Source organism: Echinops telfairi, unplaced genomic scaffold, assembly GCF_000313985.2.
Source record: "Echinops telfairi isolate 266 unplaced genomic scaffold, ASM31398v2 ScPeMD7_7420;HRSCAF=8458, whole genome shotgun sequence".
Lineage (NCBI taxonomy): Eukaryota > Metazoa > Chordata > Mammalia > Afrosoricida > Tenrecidae > Echinops > Echinops telfairi.
The window spans coordinates 48,453,457-48,479,885 of NW_022111320.1; the positions used below are offsets into that span (position 1 = coordinate 48,453,457).

At 45.7% G+C, this 26,429-nt stretch overlaps 1 protein-coding gene, 1 non-coding gene and 1 pseudogene across 2 annotated transcripts in view; 1 reads left to right on the plus strand and 2 right to left on the minus strand.

Moving 5' to 3' along the window:
- PRSS42P (serine protease 42) overlaps nt 1-24,461 on the minus strand; it is a 32,088-nt gene extending 7,627 nt beyond the window's left edge. The window contains exons 1-2 of the mRNA XM_045297700.1: nt 24,335-24,461; nt 7,232-7,291 (exon numbers count right to left, since the gene is read on the minus strand). Coding sequence (XP_045153635.1) covers nt 7,232-7,291; nt 24,335-24,461 — 187 coding nt within the window. The remainder of the gene's footprint in view (nt 1-7,231; nt 7,292-24,334) is intronic.
- LOC115872208 lies at nt 7,049-7,152 on the minus strand. The gene has a single exon (XR_004047739.1). It is a non-coding gene; the product is annotated as a U6 spliceosomal RNA (small nuclear RNA).
- Nucleotides 24,462-25,015: 554 nt separating the features above from the next.
- On the plus strand, nt 25,016-25,695 carry LOC101644991 (annotated as a pseudogene).
- The last annotated feature ends 734 nt before the right edge of the window (nt 25,696-26,429 follow it).

Sequence of the window (26,429 nt, forward strand, 5' to 3'; positions counted from 1 at the left end):
TTTTTTTTTTCTTATGAATTCTGGGATCTGGTGTCCTTCAGCTGTGATTAATTTCTTCCAGTGCAGGACTTTCGTGAATCTTCATCAAGGACCGTCTGAGTCCCGATCCCTGTATTCCTCCAATAAACCCGAGCTCCCGCTTGCTCCTAGGCAGTTGTGTGTCAGAAGTGGGATTTCAAAGAGCCCTATTTATCTTCAGGGGCTCTGAAAGGGCAAGGACGGGACGTTCTGGTGCCCACACGAACCCACTGGAGCGCCTCTGGTTCCGGATGCCCGATCTTGAGCTCCACCTTTGTGTGTTGCGTTATTCCCGAGTTATTGAAGGATGTTCGTTTTATCTTCGTATGTTTCCATTTGTCTTGTCTCTTCTGATCCTGGTCTTAGAAAACGTCTTTCTAATGTTTGTCCCTGCTACGGGCAATTGTGTACAATTCTCGGAAATCTGCCCTAGAAGTCTTCATATGGTGGAATCTCGGGCTCTATAAGCCACAGAAAATGGTACAGGAAGACCGGCAAACGCTGCAGGGTAGTAGCAAGCTGAGAGATGGTGAAAGACTGCTGTGTCCGGATAAACGGGTACATGGAGTGGCCCAGAAGCAATAGGTTGCCTACTAGCTACAAAACAATGCCCTGCCAAAAGGCACGAATTTTTATAAGCAAGACACACTGTCCAGAATCTGCAAGAATCCCTACCAGTCGAAGAATGCTTAGCTTTGAACAAATTCAAACCACCTTTGAAGATGGGAAATACCATGTCTAGAGGCAATGTGGAATTCCCTTCCAGAATATGCCATATTTATGTATATGACATATTTCTGTTCCAATCATATTAGCAAGTATCCCCCCCAAAAAATATAGAGAGAACTATGTCTGACAAAAGAGTTACTTTGATAGAGTAAATTATAGAGGTTTAAATCCTCTTATTTCTAGAATTTTAAAGGTTGAACCTAAACTAGAGAATTCCAAAATCTCTGTGCTACCATATATCACCATATTCTAAGTAAGGTCAGCTAATTAAGCTATAGGGCCCACACCCCGAAAATGTTGGTTTATCCTTTCCCATACTAATAAATCCCCTAGTTCTCTTTACTAATTTAATAACTTTAGTTTCAGGCATCTTAATTACCATGATTAGCTCCCATTGACTGTTAACATGAATAGGACTTGAAATAAATTATGTTTGCAATTATTCCTCTCTTTATGAAATCGCACACCCCACGATCAATTGAAGCTGCAATAAAATATTTCCTTATTCAAACAACTGCCTCCGTACTTTTACTCATAGCAGCTTTATTAAGTTTTATAAACCCGGGACAATGACTGCCTCTGGAAGCAAGTTATTCAGCCGCTTCGATACTTATACTCAGTGCCCTAATAATAAAATGAGGTATCACCCCACTTCACTTCTGAGTCCCAGAGGTAGCACGAGGAACCCTCTTATCAACAAGCCTAATTTTTCTAACCTGGCAAAAACTTGGTGCCCTCTCTATTCTGTATCAAATTTCACCCTCTATAGACATTAATTTTATCTTAATTTCAGCTATTCTCTCTAACCTAATTAGGGGGTAAGGAGGGCTTAATCAAGCTCACCTATGAAAAATTATAGCATATTCATCTATTGCCCACATAGGCTGAATATCAGCTATCATTGTCTATATTCCTTCCCTCATAATATTACATTTAACATATTATATTATCTTTACGTCATCAACCTTCATTATACTAATTAATTTCATAACTTCATCAACCACATCATTCTTAATAGTATGAAACAACTTGCCTTTAATAATAACAGTCTTCTTATTAATCCTTGTATCCATAGGAGGACTACCCCCACTATCAGGCTTTAGACCTAAATAGCTCACCATTCAAGACCTTACTAAAAATACCAGCATTGTCTTACCTTTTTTTTTTTTTAATCATTTTATTGGGGCCTCATTCAACAATTTTTTTAAATCATTTTATTAGGGGCTCATACAACTCTTGTCACAATCCATACACACATCAATTGTGTAAAGTGCATTTGTACACTCATTACCCTCATCATTCTCAAAACATTTTCTCTCCACTTAAGCCCCCGGCATTAGGTTCTCATTCCCCCACCCCTCCCCGCTCCCCTCTCCTTCATGAGCCCTTGATAATTTATAAATTGCTATTTTGTCATATCTTGCCCTGTCCGACGTCTCCCTTCACCCACTTTTATGTTTTCCGTCCCCCAGGGAGGAGGTCACATATAGTTCCTTGTAATCGGTTCCCTCTTTCCTACCCACTCTCCCTCTACCCTCCCAGTATTGCCACTCACACCACTGGTCCTGTAGGGCTCATCCACCCTGGATTCCCTGGATTTCCAGTTCCTATCTGTACCAGTTATTTTACCTTTTATTAAAGCAATCTTAGCATTACTAAACCTTTATATATGTTTAATCTATGAGTCCTCTGTAACCTTATTCCCATCAAGTAACAATATAAAACTAAAATGAAAAATCAACTCTCCATATAAAATGTTGCTCTTGCCAACTTTAGCTTCTATTTCATCACTCATACTTCCCCTTATCCCATAATATTCCTCTTCAAATAGGGGATTAGGTTAGATTAGACCAAGGGCCTTCAAAGCCCTAAGCAAGTAACCTTTACTTATCCTCTGTTAAGGGTTGCAAGATGCTTACATCAACTGGACGAAAACCAATTACTCTAATTAAGCTAAGTCTGCCTATATTGATGGGTTTGATCCCATAAACTCTTAGTTAACAGCTAATAACCCTAGTCAACTGGCTTCAATCTACTTCTCCCGCCTTGAAAAGAAGGGAGGAGGGGAGAGAGATGGGAGAAACCCCCGCAGAATTAAAGCTGTGTCTTTGAATTTGCAATTCAAAATGATTCCTCACTTCAGGACTTGATAAGAGGGCTTAAACCCGTCTTTCGATTTACAGTCTAATGCTTACTCAGCCGTCTTACCTATGCTCATTAACCGCTCACTGATTCTTAACCAATCGTAAAGACACCGGCACACTGGACCTCCTATTTGGGGTTTGAGCTGGCATGGTTAGAACTGCTCTAAGTCTTTTCATCCGAGCTGAACCCAGACGACCCGGTGCCTCACCAGGCAGCGACCAGATCCACAGCGTAATTGTTCCAGCCCAGGCCTTCGCCATAATGTTCTTGGTAGTAATGCCTACTGTGATTGGTGGCTTTGGTAACTGATCAGCTCCGTTAGTCATTGGAGCCCCAGGTGGAGCTTTACCTCAATAAAGAACATGAGCTTTTGACTTCTAGAAACACAGGAACCGGCACTATGGCTCTGCTATCTGTTTGTACCTGTTTGCTTGACATTTCCTCACTAGGGACAGTCAGGAAAACATGTGACTGCTTTCTGGTTCCTTCGAATTGTCTAAAATGAATTACTGTGCAGCCAACTAGAAATGAAAAGTTCCAGAATTAAACAAAAATTGGACAAAACAAAAAAGATTCCCTAATTGGATACTTTTTTTTTAAGCAGGTTTTTAAAATTTCTGGGTGGATGAGAGTAAAATCTCTTCTTGACAGGATAATGTGAGAAAATAGATAAACAAAATAAGGAATTGCAATTCCAGATTTCTGTTTGAAATACTCTTAACTGTGCTGGGACCATTTGCTTGCTTTTCTGCCCTCCTCTCTCTTTTCTGCCTCCTTGCTTCGCGGATGCTACAAAAGATTCCTCTACTCATACTTTGTCTAAACTTCTCTTTCTCCCTAAAGTCTCTACTGAGAAAAATGAAGCCCATTCTTGAAATGTCGTATTTCCCTGTTAGCCTGAAAACCTGCTGAGGACGTACGTAACACCTGCTCCTGAGATGCCTTTTAAAACCTGGCCTCCTGTCGAGAGCGAGCATCCTCCACATACTGTTTGTATTCCATGGACACACTGTGAATTACATAAAATTGCTAAAGATTTCCAAAATGTAGAAGGATCCTTACAAGTTTGTGGACAAATTAAAAATCCTTGTTAAAGCTTACCACTCTGGGCTCTCTGATTTGTATAACTAAACCACATGATAACCAGGCCTGGAGAGTCCCAATTTTACTTAAAACAGACTGAACAGAGATAATTAAGCTCTAGACCTAAATAAAATAGCCACCAACTGTTACAAGATTCTCAAGCTGTCGTGAAAATTTCTAAAGGCCATTCCAAAAGCTTTCCCCCTAATAGGACAAAAATTCACTCTTGAATATTAAAAAAAAAAAAAATTACCCAGGCTAGATTGTTTTCAAATGTTTGCTGAAGATGCCAGGGTTGATCTATCATCCTCAGGCTACCACAGCTTTTAATGTACTCATATGTGGCCGACAACCCAACTTTCATAGTAAAAAGGCATCAGCTAGATTAGCAAGCAGTTCCCATTGCCAGCCTGGCCGATGAGTTCACAAACTTTCTCCGTCTTGGAGACTGAGCAAACCTCTAAGACAGTGCTTCTCAATCTTCCTAATGCCGCAACCCTTTATGGTTATGGTGACCTCCCCTAACCATAAAATTATTTTCGTTGCTATTTCATAACTCATTTTGCTACTGTTATGAATTGGGCGACCCCTGTGAAAGGGTCATTCGACCCCCAAAGGGATTGCAACCCACAGGTTGAGAACCACTGCTCTAAGACAAATGGTTGTACACTGAAAACAATTGTCATCTCCAACCAGTAAAATAAGTAAAGGCTCTTTGGAGACACGAAGCCCAGTACTTGCAATTATTGCAAGAAACTTGGGCATTGGGGAAAGGATTATTACAAGGTAAAGAAATGCTTAAGCCATACTCCCTTTGATCAGATATTGTGTGAGTGGAGCCCGGAGACTAAAGAGGGGCTTTTCCTAGGGTGGCACATAACCTGAAAGGTGAAACTACCACATTTATGAATGGAGCGCCATGCACCTTTGTCATTGACATGGGCGCTACTCTCTCTGCAGTTAACCTCAGATATTTACAAGAGCCCCTTCCCCAGAGTACTAACTCTTCAAAAATCGTGGGTATTATAAAGTGATAACGGACTTCATTAGTCAAAACCTGTGTATTTCCTACGGTTGTACTGAAGATTTACATCCCTTTCTGCTTGCTTAAATCTGAAACTCATGTTAATTTGGGGGAGGGGGGCTTTTGTTTAAATGGGCCTGTCATTTACAGCTTTCAGAAAAGGAGAAATATTAGTAACATGCTAGATCCCTCAGAGACCTCTGAAGAGCTCTGGATCAGAACTAATTGAAAGGAGAGCACATCTTGCTGTTTGCAAGCACTGGTCATTCGAAGACAACTTAGCCCCCTCTAAAACAAACACAAACACACACACACACACACAGTCTTTTTTCATTAACTCCTGAAACTTGATGGGCCATGACATCCACTGACATGAGTTGAGTCTGTAGTTCAGGTAGACAAGCGTTGCAAGCTTGGAAGATCACAGGGGACGGTTCTACCCTGCCGATCCGGTTGCTATGAGTCAGCGCCAACTCAATGGCCAAGAGGTATTGAGTGAAACATTCCTGAGCTTTGACCAAAACAGCCTCAATATCCCCTCAGGCAAGAAGCTACTCCCAACCCAACTTAATTCACTGCCCTCGAGTTGATTCGTACTCAGAGGGCACTATGGGACGGAACAGAATCACCCCTGTGAGTTTCTGAGATTGAACATCGCTGGGGGGACTAGAAAGCCTCATCTTTCTCCTGAGGAACGGCTAGTGGTTGCGGACTGCTGACCTTGCAGTGAGCAGCCCCTGCAAAAGAAGACACTAGGCTGGGATTTTTCCTTATTATTCAGGACTTCCTTTCTAAAGGATTAATTGGTCCCTGAACCAATTCATCCTTTCTAAAGGATTAGTTGGTCCCTGACCCATTTCATGTAACACCCCGGTACTCCCTGTTAAGTAAGCTGCCAACAGGGGCTAGAGATTTGTACAACATTTCAGAGCTATTAACTGCATTATTATACTTAGATTTCCAGTAGTCCCAAATCCTCGCTTATTGCCTTCTAATGCTTCCCTGGATGCTGTACGTCTCACTGTGATTGATCATTATAGCACCTTCTTCTGTATTCCTGTCCTTCCTGACAGTCAATATTTGCGTCACCTGGTAAAATCTGCAACATTTGGCTGTGAGGCATTAAGGTTTTACCCAATCTCTCAGCAATTTCTCTCAAATTCTCCATGCTAACCCTTTCCACTTAAAAATGAATACAAATTACTGCACCATTTCACGACTTAGCCATATGCTCAAACACCCAGCAAGCCTGTATTGATGAGGATATAATCGTATTAAAACATACAGCTGTCAGAGAGCATAACATGTGTAGAGAAAATCTACGATTAGCCCAGCCTTCCGGTAAGTATTTAGGACATTTGATTCTCTAGAAGGTATTTCTACTGATCCTAAGCGAAAAGATGCTATTTTTGCGTGTCCTATCCTCAAAGCTATGAAACAATTAGGTGGGTTTCAGGAGCTCTGTGGCTACTGCAGAGCTGGAGTGCCCATTTTTCCTGGGACGTCCACCTCCTCCATAAATATTTGAAATCCTCCAGACCAGATTCTTTCCAAATTGCCCTGGAGAGTCAGGAAGGCATAATTAAGCTAAAAGAAGCCCTCACAAACATGCCTGCATTAGGCCTTCCTAACTATCACTTTGATCCCTCCCCCAACCCCGCCCCACTACGTGCGTGAGGTCTCTGGAAACCTTTCAGGCATTTTTTTTAATAATCATTTCATTAGGGGCTCATACAGCTCTTCACAATCCGTACATATGTCATTTGTGTCCAGCACATTCGTCCTATGTTGCCATCATCATTCTCACAACACCTGCTTTCTACTTGAGCCCTTGGTGTCAGCCCCTCATTTTTCCCCTCCCTCCCTGATTTCAGGCATTTTAACACAGAAATATAGCAAGCTAAGAATCCAGCCGGTTACTACAGCTCGCAACTTGACCTGGAAGCAAAAGGATATTCCCTCTGCCTCCAAAACAAAACAAAAACACTACAGATTATAGCAGGGGAATTTGTTATTTATATATATATTTTTTTTTAAATAACAGATTTTAAAAATACGGAACGCTTCACAAATGTGTGTGTTATCCTTGCAGGGGAATGCTAAGCTTCTATGTATCGTCCCAATTTGAGGATGTGTGCTGCCGAAGCGAGCACAAGGGGATTTGTGTTTCATGTTTACGTTCCCCACGCAGTATCTGCTCGCCTGAACCCTGCTCTGACCCAACTCTCTCACCAGGAGGCTCGCGGGCCATGAAGTTCTCCTCCTGACGCTCTCCTCCTGACGTACCTGCACCTAGAGCAAAAGCGCGCGGGGGTGAGGGGTGGGGGCTGCTTGAATTCTGCCTGCGCGCCTTCTGAAAATTGACAAGGAGGAGTATTGCTTACCTAAATTCAACGAAGCAGCTTTAAACTCCTCAGAAATAGTTAAGAGAAAATCCTGATTGGATTCTACTGGCTGAAGGCTGTTTTGAAACCTGGGCCTGCCAATTCTCACCATTGGGCTAGGCCTGCCATCACAGCCTCTTCATTGCAGTTCTTGAAAGGCAAGGCCTCCCTGAAGCTACTTCACCCCCACCCCACCCCCACCAAAATGGAGTTCATGGTGCTTACCGGAGCCTGCAGAGCTGCCAAGGGGAGGCCCGTGAATGCTTAAACGGGTTCTAAATACGTCTGTGGGCTGACTAGCAATTTCGGCACGTTATGGAGGCCGAGAGGCTCTCTAACCTTTTTCAGAACTGGGATGAAATATAGGCCTTTGGTAACAGACTTGTTAACTGCTTCCCTCCTCCCTCTCGAGACTGCTGGTATAAAGATATAAGCTCGTCAACCCAAAGGAGCCCCTCAGACTGCAGAGACAGAAGATAATGACCTTGCTGATAAATCCAACAAACCACCTCTCAAGATGTGGCAGAGTTTATGCCAACTTGAAGTAGCGTATTAGTCTAGGTACTTTAGAGAAACAAATCCACAGAAACTCATGTATAAGAGAGAGTTTTATATAAAGGTTAAGTGCACATCAAGAAAATATCCCAACCCAGTGCTGCCCAAGCCCACAAGTCCAACATTAACCCATTAACCTGTATGTCCAACACCAGTCCACAAAGTGCTCCTCCATCTCAAAAAACAGATACAATGATGCCGACTGCAGGAGGCAAGCCAAGTCAGTGAACGTGTAAATATCTCAACGCTGGCAGGGGTCTCCATATAGGTGCTCCAGCACGCAGGGCTGTATCGGGGGAGGTCCAGGTGGCTTCTCCTTGGGGATGTCTTGCAGGAAGTCAGCCTTGCAAGCTGAAGCAGGGAACTGCTAAGGCACCTGCTCCCTGGAGCGACCATCACAGAGCAAGAGACCCGAGAGCTAGAAAGCCGAGGCTCCCCGAGCCATTTATCCCTCCACCCTTCAATTAACCCCACGTGTGTTTATCAGCCAGGTTGGCACAATAAACTATCTAACTCAGGTAGGGATGGAATCCAACCTGTCAATCAGATGATAGCCTGGTGATGCCTCCTTGTGGCTGTGGTCTTTTCTAAGAGAGATGACAGTAAGGATGTCTTTCTCTGGCCCTTCACCTTCCCTCCTTGTTGGGATTCTGTGTTTGCTTCTAGGGACAGCCCCTGTGGGCTGTTCACCTGGGGACCCTACTGGCAGCTGGCAGTATCCTGCCAAGTTCTCACGAACCTTGGATCCACTCAACTCAGCACCCGCCAGCCTGGGCTCTCCCTGCTTCCCACTGTGCCTCTCGGCATCATCAGCCTGCAGCTGCGTGAGGCTAAAGAGGGCTCTGGCTAGCATCGAGCCCATGGACTTGAGTTGGCCTGGGCTGGGATGGCTTCTTGAGATAAAGTCCTTTCTTTTATTATTATTATTTTAATAAATAACTTTACTGGGGGCTCTTACAGCTCTTATCACAACCCATACATCAGTTGTATCAAGTACATTTGCCCATGTGTTGCCCTCCTCATTTTCAAAATATTTTCTTCTGTTTGAGCCCTTGGTATCAGCTCCTGTTTTTTCCCTCCCTCCCCTCCTCCACCCTCATAGACCCCTGATAAATTATAAATTATTATTGTTTTCATATCTTATACCACCCAATGTCTCCATTTACCTACGTTACTGTGGTTCGTCCCCCTGGGGGGAGGGTGGTGGTTTATACGTCGATCAGTTTCCCCTTTCTCCCCCCACGGGTATCGATACTCCCATTACTGTTCCTAAGGAACATCGGGTAGCAATACTCCCATTACTGTTCCTGAGGAACATCGGGTAGTAATACTCCCATTACTGTTCCTGAGGAACATCGGGTAGTAATACTCCCATTACTGTTCCTGAGGGTTTCATCTGTCATGGATTCCTTATCCACATGTCACATGGATTCTAAAGCACATGGCTGTGTTTCTCTAGATAACCCAGCCGAACACAACACAGGATAGCAGCCCTGACAAACACAGAAAAAGGAGATTGCTGTGGTTGTCTCAGAAACAATTCTGATCGTAATGAAGTAACTTTATAAAATTAAAAAAACAACAACAACGAGATAAAATTGAGAAACCTAAGAGAGCGCACTGTTCTCAGAACCACAGTGCCAAATTATGGCTAAGGCCCAGTGAGCAGCCTATCTTAAACATAAACATTTCATGGGGCTCTGTGTTAAAAACTCTCCACGAACAATGCCATTTAGGATGAGAGAAAGTGACTGACATTTTAAAGAAATTCTGTTAGGACCATTTTTAAAAGCTACCAAGCATGTTGCTTCTCACTGCTCTGATTGTTCCTACGACAAACCAAAGTTTTACCTGGAAAACACTCAGCACCTTCAGGATTTGTGCTTAAGTGGAAATTAGATTTTACACAGCTCCCACCTTCAAATGGTTATAAAGATGAATTGGCGATGGCTCTCAGTTTCACATTGGGTAGAGGCCTCTTCTACCAAACGACAAGGCAACCTTTGTGTAGCTAGAAAACGTCTTGAAAGCATCATCTCCACTAGGGGCGCACTAACAATTCATCAGCGACTTCGTCATGATCCTTACGGTCCACAGTCTTCTGGGCTAGCAGAAAACACCAACGAGGTACCAAAACACCAATTAACCGAGCTTTCTTAGCCCTTAAGCTCATCCTGGGCCAAAATACATCCCTTCAAATAAAAACCAAAGTCACTTCAAACTCATAGCAACTCTGTAAATCAAAATAGGTCTGCTCCTTAGGATTTCTCTCCTGCAGCGCAACTGGCGGGTTTATGCCTCTGACTTTGCAGGGGGCAGCCCAATGCTTAAACCCCTGTTCTGCCAGGGTGCTTCCCTTGGTCCTTCTAAGTTTGAGGTCCGCTCCACTTGAGCCACATAAATGAACCCCACATGAAATTATTATTGGAAGACCTATGACTCTTAATTTTCTATTTAGTCTGATTCAAATTTAATTCAACCTGAACTACTAAAATACTGTCAGTCTGGGGTTCGGTACTCAAAAGAACATCATTCACGAGTCAAAGAATCTTTAGACAGGTAAAATTTAGAAATACAAAATTTACCTACTACTCAACCAGAGACTATGTGCATTGGGGAAAAGCACCAACTAGAAGCCTTAGGGAGTTTTGTAGGGAAGGACTATTTTTGGTCCTCATTAACCCTATACCACCAAATGACAGGGAGTTGAAAATCTGGATCCACTTGTCGCACTTGAAGAAAACTAAAGCACCTTCCAGGACAACTCAACCTACTGAAGGGCAACCCCCTGGACAAGTAACCTAAAAATATGTAAAGTTGCTTATAAAATCCAAACTCCCTGTGGCCACCATCAGCAGCAGATGGCATCTGAAACAGAAGGCTGACCCAAGGTCCTGAACAAGGTGGCCTGCCAGTCACTCACTCCGCGCCCCCCCCCCCTTCTTTTTCTTAACTTCTGCTATAGCCATGCCTCTGACAGCGTTTTTGGATTGGACAGATACTGATGCTCACCAATGTAAAAGGTCTCATCACTGAATATATGGTGCCCTCCTAGCCTCAAGTCCTGCTGGCCTTCCCTGATGGCTCTCACCGCTGCAAGGACATGATTGGGTAGCTCTGAATACATGGGTACAAGAATGGAGGCATTGCCCATTATTCCCAGTAGTCACTATTCCTAGATTTCCATGTTCTAAGGGCCTCTTTGGGGGTCTGAATAAAACCCAGGTCATGACTTAATCTTTATTCTTAACACAACTCTTATTTTCCTAAATAAAGCCTCTGAAGAAGAGTTAACTGAACAATCTTCCAGACCCACTAACAGTATTCTTCAGACTGTAGGGCCACATCACCAACTGTAGGGTGGATTCATCTAATGAATTCCCAAGCAGGGAGACTGTCAGGCTGTTCCTCTTTACTGGGAACAATCTACCCACATCCATATGAATATCTCAATCCTCACCAGACCTATGAGATGAATTCCAATGTCTAAATACGCATTAGCTAGAGCCTTTCAAGCTACTGATTTGTTTGCCACAATTGGCAATGACATTCATGTGTCTATTGAGTTACCCTTAAATAGCCCCTTTAAAAACAGCTTGGGAGCTACATCTGACCTCCCCTGGCTCACAAGGCACATTGCCATAAGCCGGGGTACAACATGCCTCCAACCTCCACCCTTCTTCGTCCTCTTCTGACACCAACCATTCCCCCCACTCTACTATTCTGCTATGTTCTATTGCAACTGCCAGACAGAACTCCCAGGTGGTGCTCACATTGATAGGGTTGATTAGGGAGGTGAATGAGTTACAATTCAGGTGAGAAATGCTTGGGATTCCAAGTTTGCTCAGTCGGGGCAATAGCCATAGGAAGGCCCTCTCTGGCCCTCAGCACATGAACTGGCTGGCCTCTCTTCTGTTCACGCAATGCTACAAAGCTTTTTGCAGGGCTGCCAAAGGGCCCGTCACTCTGCCGATAGCCTCAGCCCAAAGGCACTCGGCTCAGCTCTGTGAGTCAGTAAAACCAGCTTTCCCAACGAAGTGCTGCGAAGCATCCCATGCCACAAGTCAGCCTCCCGCCCCCAAAACACTCAGCTGTGGCCTTGGAAGTCCACCCCTCTGGCTTCCGCTTCTGCTCTTGCACTCCTCTCTCCCGTCAAACCTGTCTCCTGGATCAAGGAGGTTCCTTGCACATGGATCTCCGGGTCAAATGGATATGCTCGCTCCTGGCTCTTCTCGTGCTGGTCGTGAGATTTCCTCTTCCTGCTTCTGAGATGGCTTGTTGGACCCAGCAGGCTGGGGCTCACAATGAATCCTGTGAACAGTCACTCACAGCTGAATCTTATCAGTTCTCCCCCACCTTCTCTTAGCAAACCTAGCAAGAAAACCAAGGGCATTTGGTGGGAGTTACAGAGACTATGGCTAGAAAAACCACGTGAATGGTTCGCTGCACTGCAAGACCGTGTGGCTATGTGGATCCAACTCTTGGCCCTGAGTGTGGCCAGGCTGGACTGGAAGATGCATTCTGGGTCAAAGCTGGACTCGAGGACATATTCTAGCTGAACGCCTTTACCAGTCCTGTTACAGTCTAGTAACCTTGACAAGGTTGCATTGGCAGAGTTCCTGAGCAACCGTTTTGTATCTCAGGTAGGACCTAAAGCTATTAACTAAATGTTAAGTGATAAACAGAGTGAAACAAAACCATTTATACCCAAATAAGGAACCAGATAGCTTAGCTTTTCTGCAAAAGAAGAACAATCAAACTGAGAAGATACTTTTACTCAAAACAGGAGTAGCAATATAAACTTCTGACAAAATAGACATCGAAGGAAAAGGCATCAAGAGAGACAAAGAAGGCCATTATACTAATGATCCACAATTAAACAAGAATCCATAATAAACATCTAAGCAGCCAGTGAAAACTATTCAGAATACATTAATCAAGCTCTTACGTGACTGAAGTGACAGCACAGACCACAATACACAACTCGAGAAGACTTCAGAACATCACTTTCAAGTACAAAGAGATCAACCAGAAAGAAAGTTCACAAAGCACCAACCCCCCCAAATTAAATTACATGGAAATTGAGCATATCTAATTAAAAATCACTGGGTAATTAAAGAAATGAGGAGCGCAATTCAAATTTTCCTTGCAACAAATGAGAACGAAAATACAATATACTGAAATCTCAGGACTGCAGTAAAAGCAGTACTCAGATGGCAATTTATAGCAATAAATACACAGATGAAAAAGGAAAAAATAACTAACATAAACACCTTAACACATCAACTACAATAACTACAACAAGACAAGCAAAAAAAGCCCTCAGACACTAGAGGAAAAGAAATAATAAAGATTAGGGCAAGAAATTGAAAAAGAAAATTATATGAAAAACAATGAATACCAGGGGGAAACGAGTACTAGGAAAAAAGAAAACGTTCTAAAATTGATTGTGGTAAGGATTGTGCAACTCTTCTTGATCTGATTAAACAATTGAATTGTATGATAAGCGGATGAAGTGCCAATAAAACTGTTTTAAAAAGTTTAGAACAGAAACAAATAAATCAGAAAATAGAAAAAACAATTAAACCATTGACAAACTTAACAAAGGAATAGAAGGAGTGAAACAAATATTATTAATAAGAAATGAAGCAGCGGATATCATAACAGATAAAACTAAATTTTTAAAAAGATAATTACACAATAATAAGTTGGAAGACAGCTATTTGGCCAACTGACTGGGAGACATCCATATTTGTAACCATTCCGAAGAAAGGTGGCCCCACAGAATGTTCAAACTTTAGAACAATATCATCGATACCACATGCAAGTAAAGTTTTGTGGAAGCTCATCCAACAACAGATGCAGCAGGACATTGACAAGGAGCCGCCAGAGGTTCAGGCAGGATCCAGAAGAGGGCGTGGAAAAGGGATGTCATTGCTCGTGTCAAATGGGTCTTGGCTCAAAGGAGAGACTATCAGAAAGATGTGTACTTGTTTACTGACAATGTCAAGGAATTTGGCTCTGAGGATCATAACAGACCATGGATAACCGTGAGAAGACCGAGAATTCCAGAACTCTCCAATGTGCTCATGGGGAACTTGTACATGGATCGATCCTGACCCACACCTTTCCTGATTTTAAGCTAAGCAGTATCCCCTTTTTGTGTTTGCACAATTGCCTCTTGTGTATATTTTTGCCACAATTAGGGGGAAAAGTACATGAATAACAATGACTATAAGGAAAACGAAAATGTTTTAGAATGGAATATGATAAAAATTATACAACTCTTCTTGATATGATTGAATTACTGAGTTGTATAACATGTAGATAAAGTATCTAATAAAACTGTTAAATAAAAAAGCTCCCAGTGTTTTAACATCAACCTTCCCCAAGATCTAGGAGGTTCCCAGTGCAGGGAACTGGGCCCAATGGACACCCTCCACCCCAGATAACATTGACCCAGTAGAATGCTCAGATTACAGAACACAATCCTTGATATCACACGTAAGTAAATTTTGCTAAAGATTACCCAACAATGGTTGCAGCAGCCCATTGATAGGGAGCTGCCAGAGGTTCAGGCTGGATTCAGAAGAAGACATGGAACAAGGAATATCTTTGCAGAACATTATCTGGAATATTACATATTACAGAACATTCTCCAATTCCACAACTTCTACATGTATAATTCAGTGTTGTTGATTATACTCGCCGTACTGTATAGTCACCATTGATATCCTTTTCCAAATTATTCTACCACCATTGACCTAAACTCAATGTCTCTTACACAACAACTCTTTCCCCTTCATCTATGGGAACCATTGGTCAAGTTTCGTTTCTTGCTTTTCTTTTCCTTCTTCATGGTTGTCTTGATATAGAATTCACATATCATATACTTCATGCTTAAATCGCTTTTTAAGTGAGTTGTATAATCGCAATCAGTTCTAGTGCTCCCACCCCCTCCCGCATTCATTGTTTGCTCTCCAAACCTCATCACCCTCCGTATCTCCCACCCCCACCGCTACATCCCCTAAAAACCCATGCTTCAGTTATTATCTCTATGCATCTACTCCTTCTGTGCTTCACACACTGGGAAACCCAACAGAAACAATAAAAAATAAAAACAAAATAATGTGCTAAGCACAAAACAATAATAATATAAAGGTAAAAATACAAATAACAAGTAAGAAAGTCGTTTAAAAAGCCAGGAAAGAAATTTTTGTCATGGAACAAGCAAGAAATACTTGAGCCTAGAACAAATTCTGGTTGGGTCAAGAGGGAGGTCAACTGACCCAGTATTAAGTTCGATCCAGCACAATCAAGTTTACAGTGTTCTGTGACAGTAAAGCTGTGGGAGACCCTTGCCTGTGGCTAGACAGGATCTGCCAGAGACTTAACCTGACTGGATGCTCTGCAGATGGGTTTTGGGCTCCTACTGTCCTCCACAGCCTTCCACAAATTGGATGTTCGCAATTTAAGCTCTGATACTTTCCTCTTTGTCTTATTTTAATTTTGTCATTGTCAATTTTGGATCATACAAGCTGGTGTGCTTCTTCCGTGTGGACTTAGTTGACTCCTCACTTAGATGGCTGCTTGTTTGAATACAAGCCTTTGAGACCTCAAGACACTGTTCCAATTGGTAACAGAGCACCACCAGCTTTCTTCACCACGCTTTGCCATAACACCCTTATCTTCAGTGATCTCTTCATGGAGGTGAGTCTTGAGCAGGGCCATGTGATCAGAACTCACTGTTCTTGGAGGGGCTAGAGGTCAGTGGGGGCGCAGAATCCATCTGCTTGTTCATAGGATATGCTCGACTCAGTTTACTTGGTGGTCATCTTATGACAAAATCAAAGCCACATAAGACCAGCTACATCAACAACAACAACAAACCAACCAGCAAACAAGCCCCACACACACACAAAAAAAAGGCAGGAAAACAAAACCTCATAGAAACAAAAAGTAAAGCATTGTCAATCATCCCCCTGGGGCAGCAGTTCTCAACCTGTGGGTCACAACCCCTTTAGGGGGTCGAATAACCCTTTCACAGGGGTGGCCGGATACATAATAGTAGCAAAATGACAGTGATGAAGTAGCAACGAAAATAATGTTATGGTTGGGGGGGTCACCACCACATGAGGAACTGTATGAAAGGGTCACTGCATGAGAAAGGTTGAGAACCACTGCCCTGAAGTATAAGGAGATTGTACTGATAACATCAACAATTTTCTCAATTTCACAGCACTCTGGACAAGGTCGGTATGAGGCATCTAAGCGAACACGGTTCCCCCGCGAGCCAGAAACCCATGAATGGTTGCCCTACACAGTTCCACCTCCCACTGGATTGAGCTCTGTCTGCCCTAAGCATGGGGATTGGTGCCAGGGCAGGGGGATCTTCCTGGATCAATTCATACAAGTGCAGATCTCTGCCCACAGATTAAAACCTGTCATATCACTTCAAGGGGGTCATGGAGGTACTAAATATATGATGATTCTAGGTCCCTTTCCATTGGACACCCTCCAAGCCAGGTGTTCCCCCCAAGATCCAATGACCAGCCACTTCCACAGCCCTGGACTGCAACTTTCTGCTTTCTCTCCCATCAGAGTACCCCAGTCCTCAATCCAAGGGTGCAGGCAGCTTTGAGGCAGGGCTCAGTCCAGTCAGCCAGGCCTCTATGCTAAGTCCTTCTGTTGGAGCCCCTGGGTTATCCCATGCTGCCTGCAAGGTCGGAACCCAAGGTCATCATGAAAGCACCTAGAGTTTTCCAGGGAACAGCTGACTCACAGATGGAGACACAAGAAGCTTCCTCCTAAAGTCCACAGAAAGCGAAGGCCTTCTCCTAGATCGGGGCCATGAATTCGGACGTGGACTTCTTACTTAACTGTGAGAGAATAAACGTCTCTCTGTTGAAGCCATCACTCATGTACGAGAGAACTGGGACAGGCTCTGCTTTCGTCCTTCATGGATAACTGGCTGAAGTTTACACTGCGAGGACTTTCCTCTCCTGACGGGCAGCACTGGAGCTCACCCCACGGGTTACCGTTGAAATTTGCCGATCACTATTTGAAGAGTTCTTTTCTATGTACCTCACCTGGCAACCAGCAAAACGCACCAGTCCTGCCTACTGGCAGAGAGCACACATGGTCCCCAAGCCAGGTCACCTGGCTGCCAGGCACATCACCTCAGAAATGGTAACACCCAACAAGCCTCAGTAAATGTCACCTGTGCCTTTGTTTAGCAAGAAGCACACGTTCAGACCGGCTTCATTCAGTGCGCAGCTATCCAGCTGCTGTGTCCCACACCTAGACAGTCCCACAGGGCCAACTGCTCATACACAGACTCCCTGGTCCCCCAGCATCTGTTGAAATCACAAGTCATGCGTGCACAGAAGGTCTGCCCCATCCATTTGGGGAGCACTTACTCACTGAGGCTGGAGACATCCAGCCCAACTTAGAAGGATCCTCTTGTTACCTGCCAGCCACCACCCCACCCACCCAGAAACAGGTGGTAAATATTCCCAAGCTGCCCCATTAATGACCAGTGGACAGACTTTCCCTGTCCACCCAGATATATAAAAATGAACAACCAAGCAAAAAAGATGAGTCAAATAAGCATGCAAGTAATAAATAAATAGAATAACCCCTTGATACCTAGGAGAAGGCCTACTATTAAATCTATGAGTCAATTCCAACTCATAGTGACCTATGTAGGGTTTCTGAGGCTGTAAATCTTTACAGAAACAGTTAGCCTCATCTCTGTCTGTGTTAGGGTTCTCTAAAGAAACAAAACCAAGACACTTATGAATATATATATACATATATATGATATATATCATGTATATTCGAGTAGAAGCCCACCCGAATATCAGCCAAGGCACCTAATTTTACTACAAACCTGCATTAAAAAATGTGCTGAGAAACTCAGCTTATATCTGAGTATATATGGTATGTGTGTGTGTGTGTGTGTATATATATATATATATATATATATAGAGAGAGAGAGAGAGAGAGATGCAGCATGAAGGAATATAACAGCTAATTAGTCCACACAGCAGTACAGAAGGCTCAGTTCAACTCACTTCTGTGGAACAGTCAATAAACTGGAAGTCCTTCAACTCACAAGGGCTACTGGGTCCAAAGTCAAGGAAGCAGATAGTGAGTCTTCTCTAGAGCAATGCAGGCATTCTGGCCAGAGGCTACAAACAGTAGGGCAGGCCACCAACAGTCAGCAGCTAGGGAGCTGAGTGGAGCAGGCCCAGATGGATATGGAATTTAAGCAATGCAAGACGACAGGATCTGACAGCCTCAAGCTCAAGCAATGTACACACCAGCAGCGTGGCAAAGCAAGTTTTCAAGGAACCTCAACCTCACCAGAGAGCATGTGCAAGAGAGGGGGTGGGGCTTGCCCTCCAATCAAACTGTGACCTTATTAATCCCACATGTCCCTATTGGCCAGGTGGCACAATAAACCTATCTATCACACTGTCCCTCAGAGTAGTTGGTGGGTTTGAACTACTGACCTAGAAATTAGCAGTTCAGTGCAGACAAAATCAATTCACATAAAGGAGCTGAACAACATGATTCAAGCAAGTAACCAAAACAAAAGGCCAGAAAACGTTTCTAAGGAAGAAATTATAGCAAAATTACCTATAAGGTATTCAAAAGGCTTATGCATAGACTCATCAAAGACATCAAGGAAAATACAAAGGAAACTACAAGAACTGAGGAAAGCAATATGAGCACAAAATATCAAAATAAGCAGATAATTAGAAGCCATGCAAAAGCGGTAACTAATAATCCAGCAGATTAACAATAAAATATCAGAAACAAGCAACTCCATGGGAGGACACAGAAGCAGAACGGTATCGATGGAAGAATCAATAAAACAGGACAAATCTTTTGACATTAATTTGCTGGTGGAGCAGCCAGGGGTAAAAGAAAGCATGAAGACAAACGTCTATGAGTTACGTGGGACGCTATCAAGAGGAAGACTGCGTGATTGGAATCCAGGAACTGAAGAAAACAAAAAGCACACAAAGAATGAGTGAAGACCCGCTGGCACGGAACGCCAAGGCTTTCATATTGTGAAAGACAAGGTTTCCGTCCAAGACACGGAAAGAATCTCTTGCTGGAAAGACCCCAAATGAAAGTCATCACTATACATCATAATCAAACTTCAAAACCAGAGACAAGGGAAGAATCCTGGGAGACAAAGAAAGAATTCTGTTTGGGGAAAACAATCACTTAGAAAGGGCCAATGATGAGACTAAGCTCAGATTTCTTGGCAAAAACAACATGCAGGCAAGGAGATCATGGGATGACATATATAAAATCCTAAGAGAAAAGAATTACCAACCAAGAAGCATACCTCCAGCAAAAGTCTCTCGAATCAGATTGAGAAACCAGGGAACAAGGGAATGAATAAAGACCAGACCAGGCTTACAAGACATATTAAAGGGGAACCTTCACACAGATAACCAATGATACAAAACAACCGGAGACAGGCACACACAAAACTGTCACTCGGGTGCCAATCCAGAGAAAGAAATCTCTCAAAGCTACATCAAAGCAGATGGAACTATATTGCAAGGCCCTGGCACGTTGGAGCTTCCCCAGGCAGCCTACGGGCACCAGCACACCTAAGTTTCTGTGAATGTATGATCTTGAAGATGGAAAACTATGAGAAAACTTTAATATCTGCTATGAAATATTACTCCGACCAGTGCTCAAGTACTCAGACACAGGACATAAAACTAGTTGGTCCCGGGACAATAATGGCAGCTGATGAAAATCATGGTACTAGCTCATAACTAGTGACTCACGCCACCTCTGAGACCCCCAAGTGCCCCTGTTCTCTCCCAACCTCTTTCTCTAGTGTTCATAGCCAAGCCTTCCCACAGGAATTACAGGGGTAAGGATAGGTGATCCCACGGCCTAAGTCCACTCTAACTGGTAATTTCCCAGGACACACACACACACACACACACACACACACACGCACGCACGCACGCACGCACAGCAAACCCAAGACTAGTGACTGGATTCTGATTCATAGCAGCCAAGTATACTGTCTCCAAGGATATAAATCTTTACAGGAACAGATAGCCTCGTCTTTCCCCCACAGAGCAGCTAATGGACTTTCACCTGCTGACCTTGTGGCTCACAGTCCAACACTTACCCAATGATGCCATCAGCGCTCATGATCACGGTGGTTCTTAAGCATTGTGAATATACCTGTGTACGTGGCCCCACGTCCCTAGCCTGAAGTCTCTCTAGAACTCCTAGCTAGCTCAGACAGCAGCTTCCTCCATATTTGAGCTCCCACACCGAGACATCCCACATGCACCCGACTCAAGCAGAACTCCACGTGTGTGTCCTTTCCCAAATCTGTTCCTCTTACCTTGCCACCAACCAACCGGGGAAGAAGTGCAGGGCCCTCCTCAAGGCCTTCCTCACCCCCACCCCCACCCCCACATGCAGTCAGTCGCCAAGAACTGATGCTTCAACCTCAAGGGCTCCTATTTTACCATCCCTGGAGCAAGGCCCCTCTCACAGCTAAATAGCTTTTACCTGGATGATGGGAACAAACTGTGAGTCACTTAGCTCAGGGAGTCTCTTCTTTTAAAGACAAATCTTATTGTGTCCCCCAAGTCCTGCCTGGATAGAGTCTCAAACCTGAGCATAGCACTCCAGGCTCCACTCATTCCAAGCCCTTTGGTCATATTTGCTACCTCACTGCTCCAGGTGGATGAAACCTTTTCTAAATGTGACCCAGGCCCACAGAGCTCTGAGCCACTGTACGTGCTGTTCCTTCTCCCTACAATGCTGTTCTCTCCTTTCAAAAGAAATGCAAACACTCAACTTCTAAGCCTGGGCTGGAGTGCTCCCTTCTCAGGGAGGCAGCTTAGTGCTGAGGGACGAGTAGGAGTTATACAGACCCTCAGGGGATTTGAACTTTGGGCACACCATCTCCAAGTGTCTAATGGATATGATGTCTGTGTGGCTGGGTTGTGATGTGGATTAGCAGAGACCATGTGGGTAAATGCTCCACGGAAGTGTTCCATCAGTGGGACGTCTATTGACTCCCGGTTAGGATTACACCCCTCCAAACTCCCCATGTTCCAACGGGTACTGCAACAATGAGGGCAGCTCACTTTAGAAGGCACAGGTCAGGCCAGTTCAAGAAAGCCAGCGTGGAAATCCCCCTTGTGGTGTCCTTCGATTCAACTAGAGGGTGACCAGAGGAGCTGGCAAAGAACCCAGGTCATGTCACCCGAGAAGGAAGACATTTAGAGGTAATCGTGTAACTGGAACGGAACCAACGGGCCCATTAACTGACCTGACAAGAGTCTTTTCCACCAGGCATATGGCCACAGATCATCCCTTTCTTGACGACATCCCTCAAAGTGGACATGGCCTGCTTAATGACGCTGTTACAGTAATCACGGTTGACGATGTACTGCTCGACCTTCTGAAGAACTGCTGGAAAAGGAGCCATATCTACGAGCAAAGACCGTCAGCAGTTTCCTGATACATACAGAGAGACAGGCAGTCCCCAAACACCCATCATCCCACTGGAAGAAAGCAGGGCCGTGGGTTCCCATTGGGCACAGGATGAAACTGAGGTCCCACGCTGCCATGAGGAGAAAGGAGCAAAACCAAGACAGGGGAAGAGAGGACACTTCAGAAGACGAGGCTTCATCAAGAGTCCATCACTGACCTTGGCAATAGCAATACCGGGGGGCACTCTATGCATCACTGTGACATCTTTACTTTCCAGAGCAGCGCCAAAGACTCTAGGACGGGTCGCCTCCGTGATACCAAATCCAGCCCCTTCCCAGGGAAGCAAGTCCTACCGCCTCTGACTACCCCCTCCCCAGAAGTACCAAGGCAGGTGCTTCGACTGAGGGCAACTCTGACCGGCAGATAGCTTATCACACACACACCCCACGCTGAAATTCACAGCTGTAAATACCCCACAGTATCTGGATCTGTCCCCGGGGTGCCACAACATTAATATCCCGAAATCAGAGAAAAAAACAATGCTTTCCTGTGGCACCGATTCTGACTCCTGGCAATCCTGTGCGTGCAGAGAGAACTGGGCTCGGCAGGATGGTCCAGGCTGTGTCCACTAGGTAGCAAATCAACAGGCCTTTGTCCCCAGGCGCATGAGTGGGTCTGACCTGTGCGCCTTTCAGTTAATGGTTCGGCCCTTAACCATCTGCCCCACCCAACGACTCCCAGTTTAGGCACTCACTGCCATTAAGCTGATTCCAAATCACAGCGACCCCCCAGGAGAGGAAAACTGGCCCTGTGGATTTCCAACACTGTAACCCTTTACAGGAAGAGAACGCCTCATCTTTCTCCTGCAGGGTGGCTGGTGGTTTCAAACCGCTGATCTTACAGTTAGCAGCTCAACGCATGGCCCACTGCGCCAGCTGCCCACAGTCCCCACAGATCTATGGGAGGAGGCTTCACACGGGTTCCTTCTCCTGGCTGAGCAGCTCCAGTTCCCCCAAAAAAGTGTCTCTCCTAGTCACTGCCATCAAATATTCGTGTTGAAACAAGACCTCGGTCAAACAGGGAACCATTGTCCTGACTGCTGAAACACTGCCCGCCTCACCTGACCCTTACCCCCTGCCAGGGAGTGTGCTTCCCATTAGCCATCATGGCTACTCCAGGGCATACGGCTGTCCTCTGCCCCCTGCCCCCAGCACTGCCCCAAGTTTGTCTCCTGCCTGACAAATCTCACCGCCTTCTCCCTGTCGGCCCCATCCAGTCACCCAGCACTTGGTCCCAGCTGCCACCTGGAAGGTCTCCTGTGGGATGCAGACAGGCTTGATGGTCGAGGTGAAATTCACAGGGTAGAGCAGATGGAGAAGGGCAATGTCATGTTCAATGGTGACAGTTTTTGTGAACTCAGGGTGGATAATGATGTTTTTGACAGGGACTGTCACAGTTGTGTTGATTGTATTATAGAAACTCACATCTCCCATCTTGACCTTGTATTTGAAACGTCTGAGGAAGAAAGGACACACTCCTAGTAGAGACCCTGGGACGCACCTCTTTGTGCTTTTCCCCTGAGTTTCCGGTACCTCCCAAGCTCCCTCACTTCCCAACCTCCCAAGACCCATCCTCAATCGCTCTCAGACTTGGCTTCTCACCCTACTTTCCTCCCATATTCCCAGCCAACCACTACTCCTGGGGGACCCTTCCCATTGTTATCGTGTGCTTTCTGGTGTGGCGTGGCTTCCTCTTTTGCCAATTTGCCAGGACAATCGGGCTCAGGGGCGGTTTGAGCACAAGACTGGGCGCGGGCCTCTCACCTCTCCAGTGCTCACCTGACAATACAGTGAGCTGCGGTCAGCACCCACTGATCGGCGATGAGCGAGCCTCCGCAGACGTGTGTGTCCTCAGCCCTCAGACTCACCTGCCAGGGCCACTCCCCATTTTTAGCATCCTCTCCTCCTAGGATTTTGACATCCGTTTGGCCACACCCTGGGGTGAGAAGGGCAAGAAAGACTCCCTGAAACCGTTCCTCGCGGAGCCCGGTGGCTTCCCCGAAAAGTACGCACCCCAACACATCTTGAACCGGCCGACTTCCCACCAGGGAATGCGGTCCCCCGCAGACCCTGCAGGCAGGGCCTGGGTGCCCCCGGACCCCCAGGCAGCGCTGGGTCCTGCTCCCCGTGACTCAAACCTCTGCCCGGGCTGCCTACGGGAAGAGTCACCTGGACCGTTTATGAGCTGGGATCCAGGGACGCCGAAGGATGGCAGATCATTGGCAGGCGGTGGATTCTGCAGACCCCCTGCGGGGCGCCGACGGCCACCCCCTGAGGGGGAAGGGTGGGGGGGCGACACCCACGTGCCCCGCGCCCCCTTGGCGCCCTCCGGGGCTTCGCCGAGCAAGAGCTGAGGGAGCGGGAGCAGGAGCAGGAGCAGGAGACCCCACGGACGGCCGCGGCTGAGGGGATCACCCAGGGACGCCATGGGCACGGCCCGTGGTTCAGGCCTTCTCGTGGCGCCCCCTGGCGGCCGATCCCGCCCCGGCGCGCCTTCTGGCCGGAAGTGGGGTGGGCACGGCCCGTGGTTCAGGCCTTCTCGTGGCGCCCCCTGGCGGCCGATCCCGCCCCGGCGCGCCTTCTGGCCGGAAGTGGGGTGGGGGAGGGGCGTGGGGCGGGCGGGCACCGGAAATGGTTTCAACAGAGGCCGACCGAGAGCAGCCGGGACCTGGATGGCGGTGCTGCGACGTCTCTAGCCTGCGCGGCGTGAATGAAGGAGCTCCAAAGAACTAAGTGGTGGGCCGAAGAGAGGCTTCCGCCTGTCGTGCAGGCCGGGCTCCGTTCTCGTTTGCCTTTTCTTTTTCATTTTCCCGGCTCCTTGCTTCTTCCGAGCGGACCTTCAAAAGCGGCCAGGCCACCCCGAAGCCCTTCGCACACCGCAGGCCCAGGGCCCGAGCGATCCCTCCGCGCCCGCTCTCCGTACAGCCCTAGACGAAGCTCTTCCCCTAAGACGAACTTGACCATTGCAAACTACTGTTTTAAGAGCCTTGCCAGTCTTGGGTGTGCTGCAGCATGCATGAGTTTATAAACGGCGGCCAATCCCAATCCGATTTTTTCCCTTTCCTTTTTTAACAGTTTTGTGAGCATTTCATCCACACGTCACACAATTCAGTAATTCAGTCATAGCAAGAAGAATTAGACCGTGGTCACCCTCTTCAATTCTAGGGCAATTTTGTCATCCTTGTTCAGATTTTTTCCCCCTGTAAATTCCTGGCTCTTCTCTATTTAAGCTCTGAGAAAAATCCCCTTTTACAGCAGCCCCCTGGGGAAGTCAGCGTCCTTGAGTGATGAAACTCAGCGCCTCACTGCAGCCTGTGACCAGCCAGAACCCTGAGAAAACTGTCAGAACGTGACATGGACCTTTCAATTTAAGGGTGGCACGTAAAAGACAAGTGCTTTCCAGTGTCTCCACTCTTGCTATCGGCTTACCTGGATTGGACCCCGGAATAATTAAATGGGTTAAAGAGCCTTATTTTTGCTCTTTTCCTTCCACGTGCCACCTTGATCCTGGTGTCACCATGGGCCGTCACCCTGCCTGATGTTACCACCGGTGTGGTAAGAGCAAGCCCTACCCAGAGACCCACTTCTGTCGAGGTGTCCCTGGTGCCAAGATTCACATCTTTGACCTGGGCCAGAAGAAGGCAGAGGTGGATGAATGCCTGCTGTGTGGCCACATGGTGTCAGATGAGTACCAGCAGCTCTGCTCCGAAGCCCTGGAGGCTGCCCGCATCTGTGTTGACAAGTACATAGTGAAAAGTTGTGGCCAAGATGCCTTCCACATCCGAGTGTGGCTCCACCGCTTCCACATCATCCACATCCACAAGATGTGGTCCTGCGCTGGAGCTGACAGGCTCCAAATGAGGTGTTTTGGGGAAACCTCAAGGCATGGTAGCTAGAGTCCACATTGGCCAGGTTTCTCATGTCCATCCACACCACGCTTGTGATGGAGGCTTTGTGTCCATGTCCATCCACACCAAGCTTGTGATGGAGGAGCATGTGATGGAGGCCCTACGCAGGGCCAAGTGCAAGTTCCCTGGGCGCCAGAAGATCCACATCTCCAAGAAGTGGGACTTCACCAAGTTTAATGCTGATGAGTTTGAGGAGCTGGTGCTGAGAAGCGCCTCATCCCGATGGCTGTGGAGTCAAGCACATCCCTCACCGTGGCCCCTTGGACAAGTGGTGGGCCCTGCGTTCATGAAGGCCTGGGTCGCCAAGCGCTGCCTCACTTGTACCCACCAAATAAAAATTGAACTTCCTGATTAAAAAAAAAAAGAGCCTTATTTTTCCAAATTGGTACCTCAAGTCAGGGCTTCATTCACCAGATATAGATTCCGTGGTGGGAGAATATGATTGTTAGAGGGAGTGGCAACTTAACTGGCCCATGGTTCTCACTGATTTGACACTTAGGATCTTAGGATGTATTCATCTCCCATGATGAGATCTGCTCTGTCAATCAGCTGAAAAGTATGGGAAACAGAAGGATTTCTCCCAAGTTGTCTCCCCCAAATATATGCCAAACTTAGCTGCTTGCGAATGACTATACACTTGGAGGTCATCAGGAGTAGATCAGGGGTCATTCTCCCTAAGAGAATTGCCAATTTTTTAAATAAGTTCTAGCAATTTTTTTTATTGAGTCTTTGGGACTATTTTTGTTTTGTTTGTATGGTGGATTACATTGACTTTTTCTAATACTGAATCATACTTGCATAGCTGGTATGAATCTCATTTGAATCATAATGTGTTTTTAATGTGTTTTTAATTCTGTTGGAAATTTTTTGTTGAAAATATTGGCGTCTACATTCATGAGGTATATTGGTCTATAATTTTCAATTCTGGTGATGTCTCTGCCTGACTTAGGCATCAGGGCCATACTTGCTTCATAAAATGAGTTTGGAAATATATTATCCTTTTTATATTCTGAAATAGTTTGTG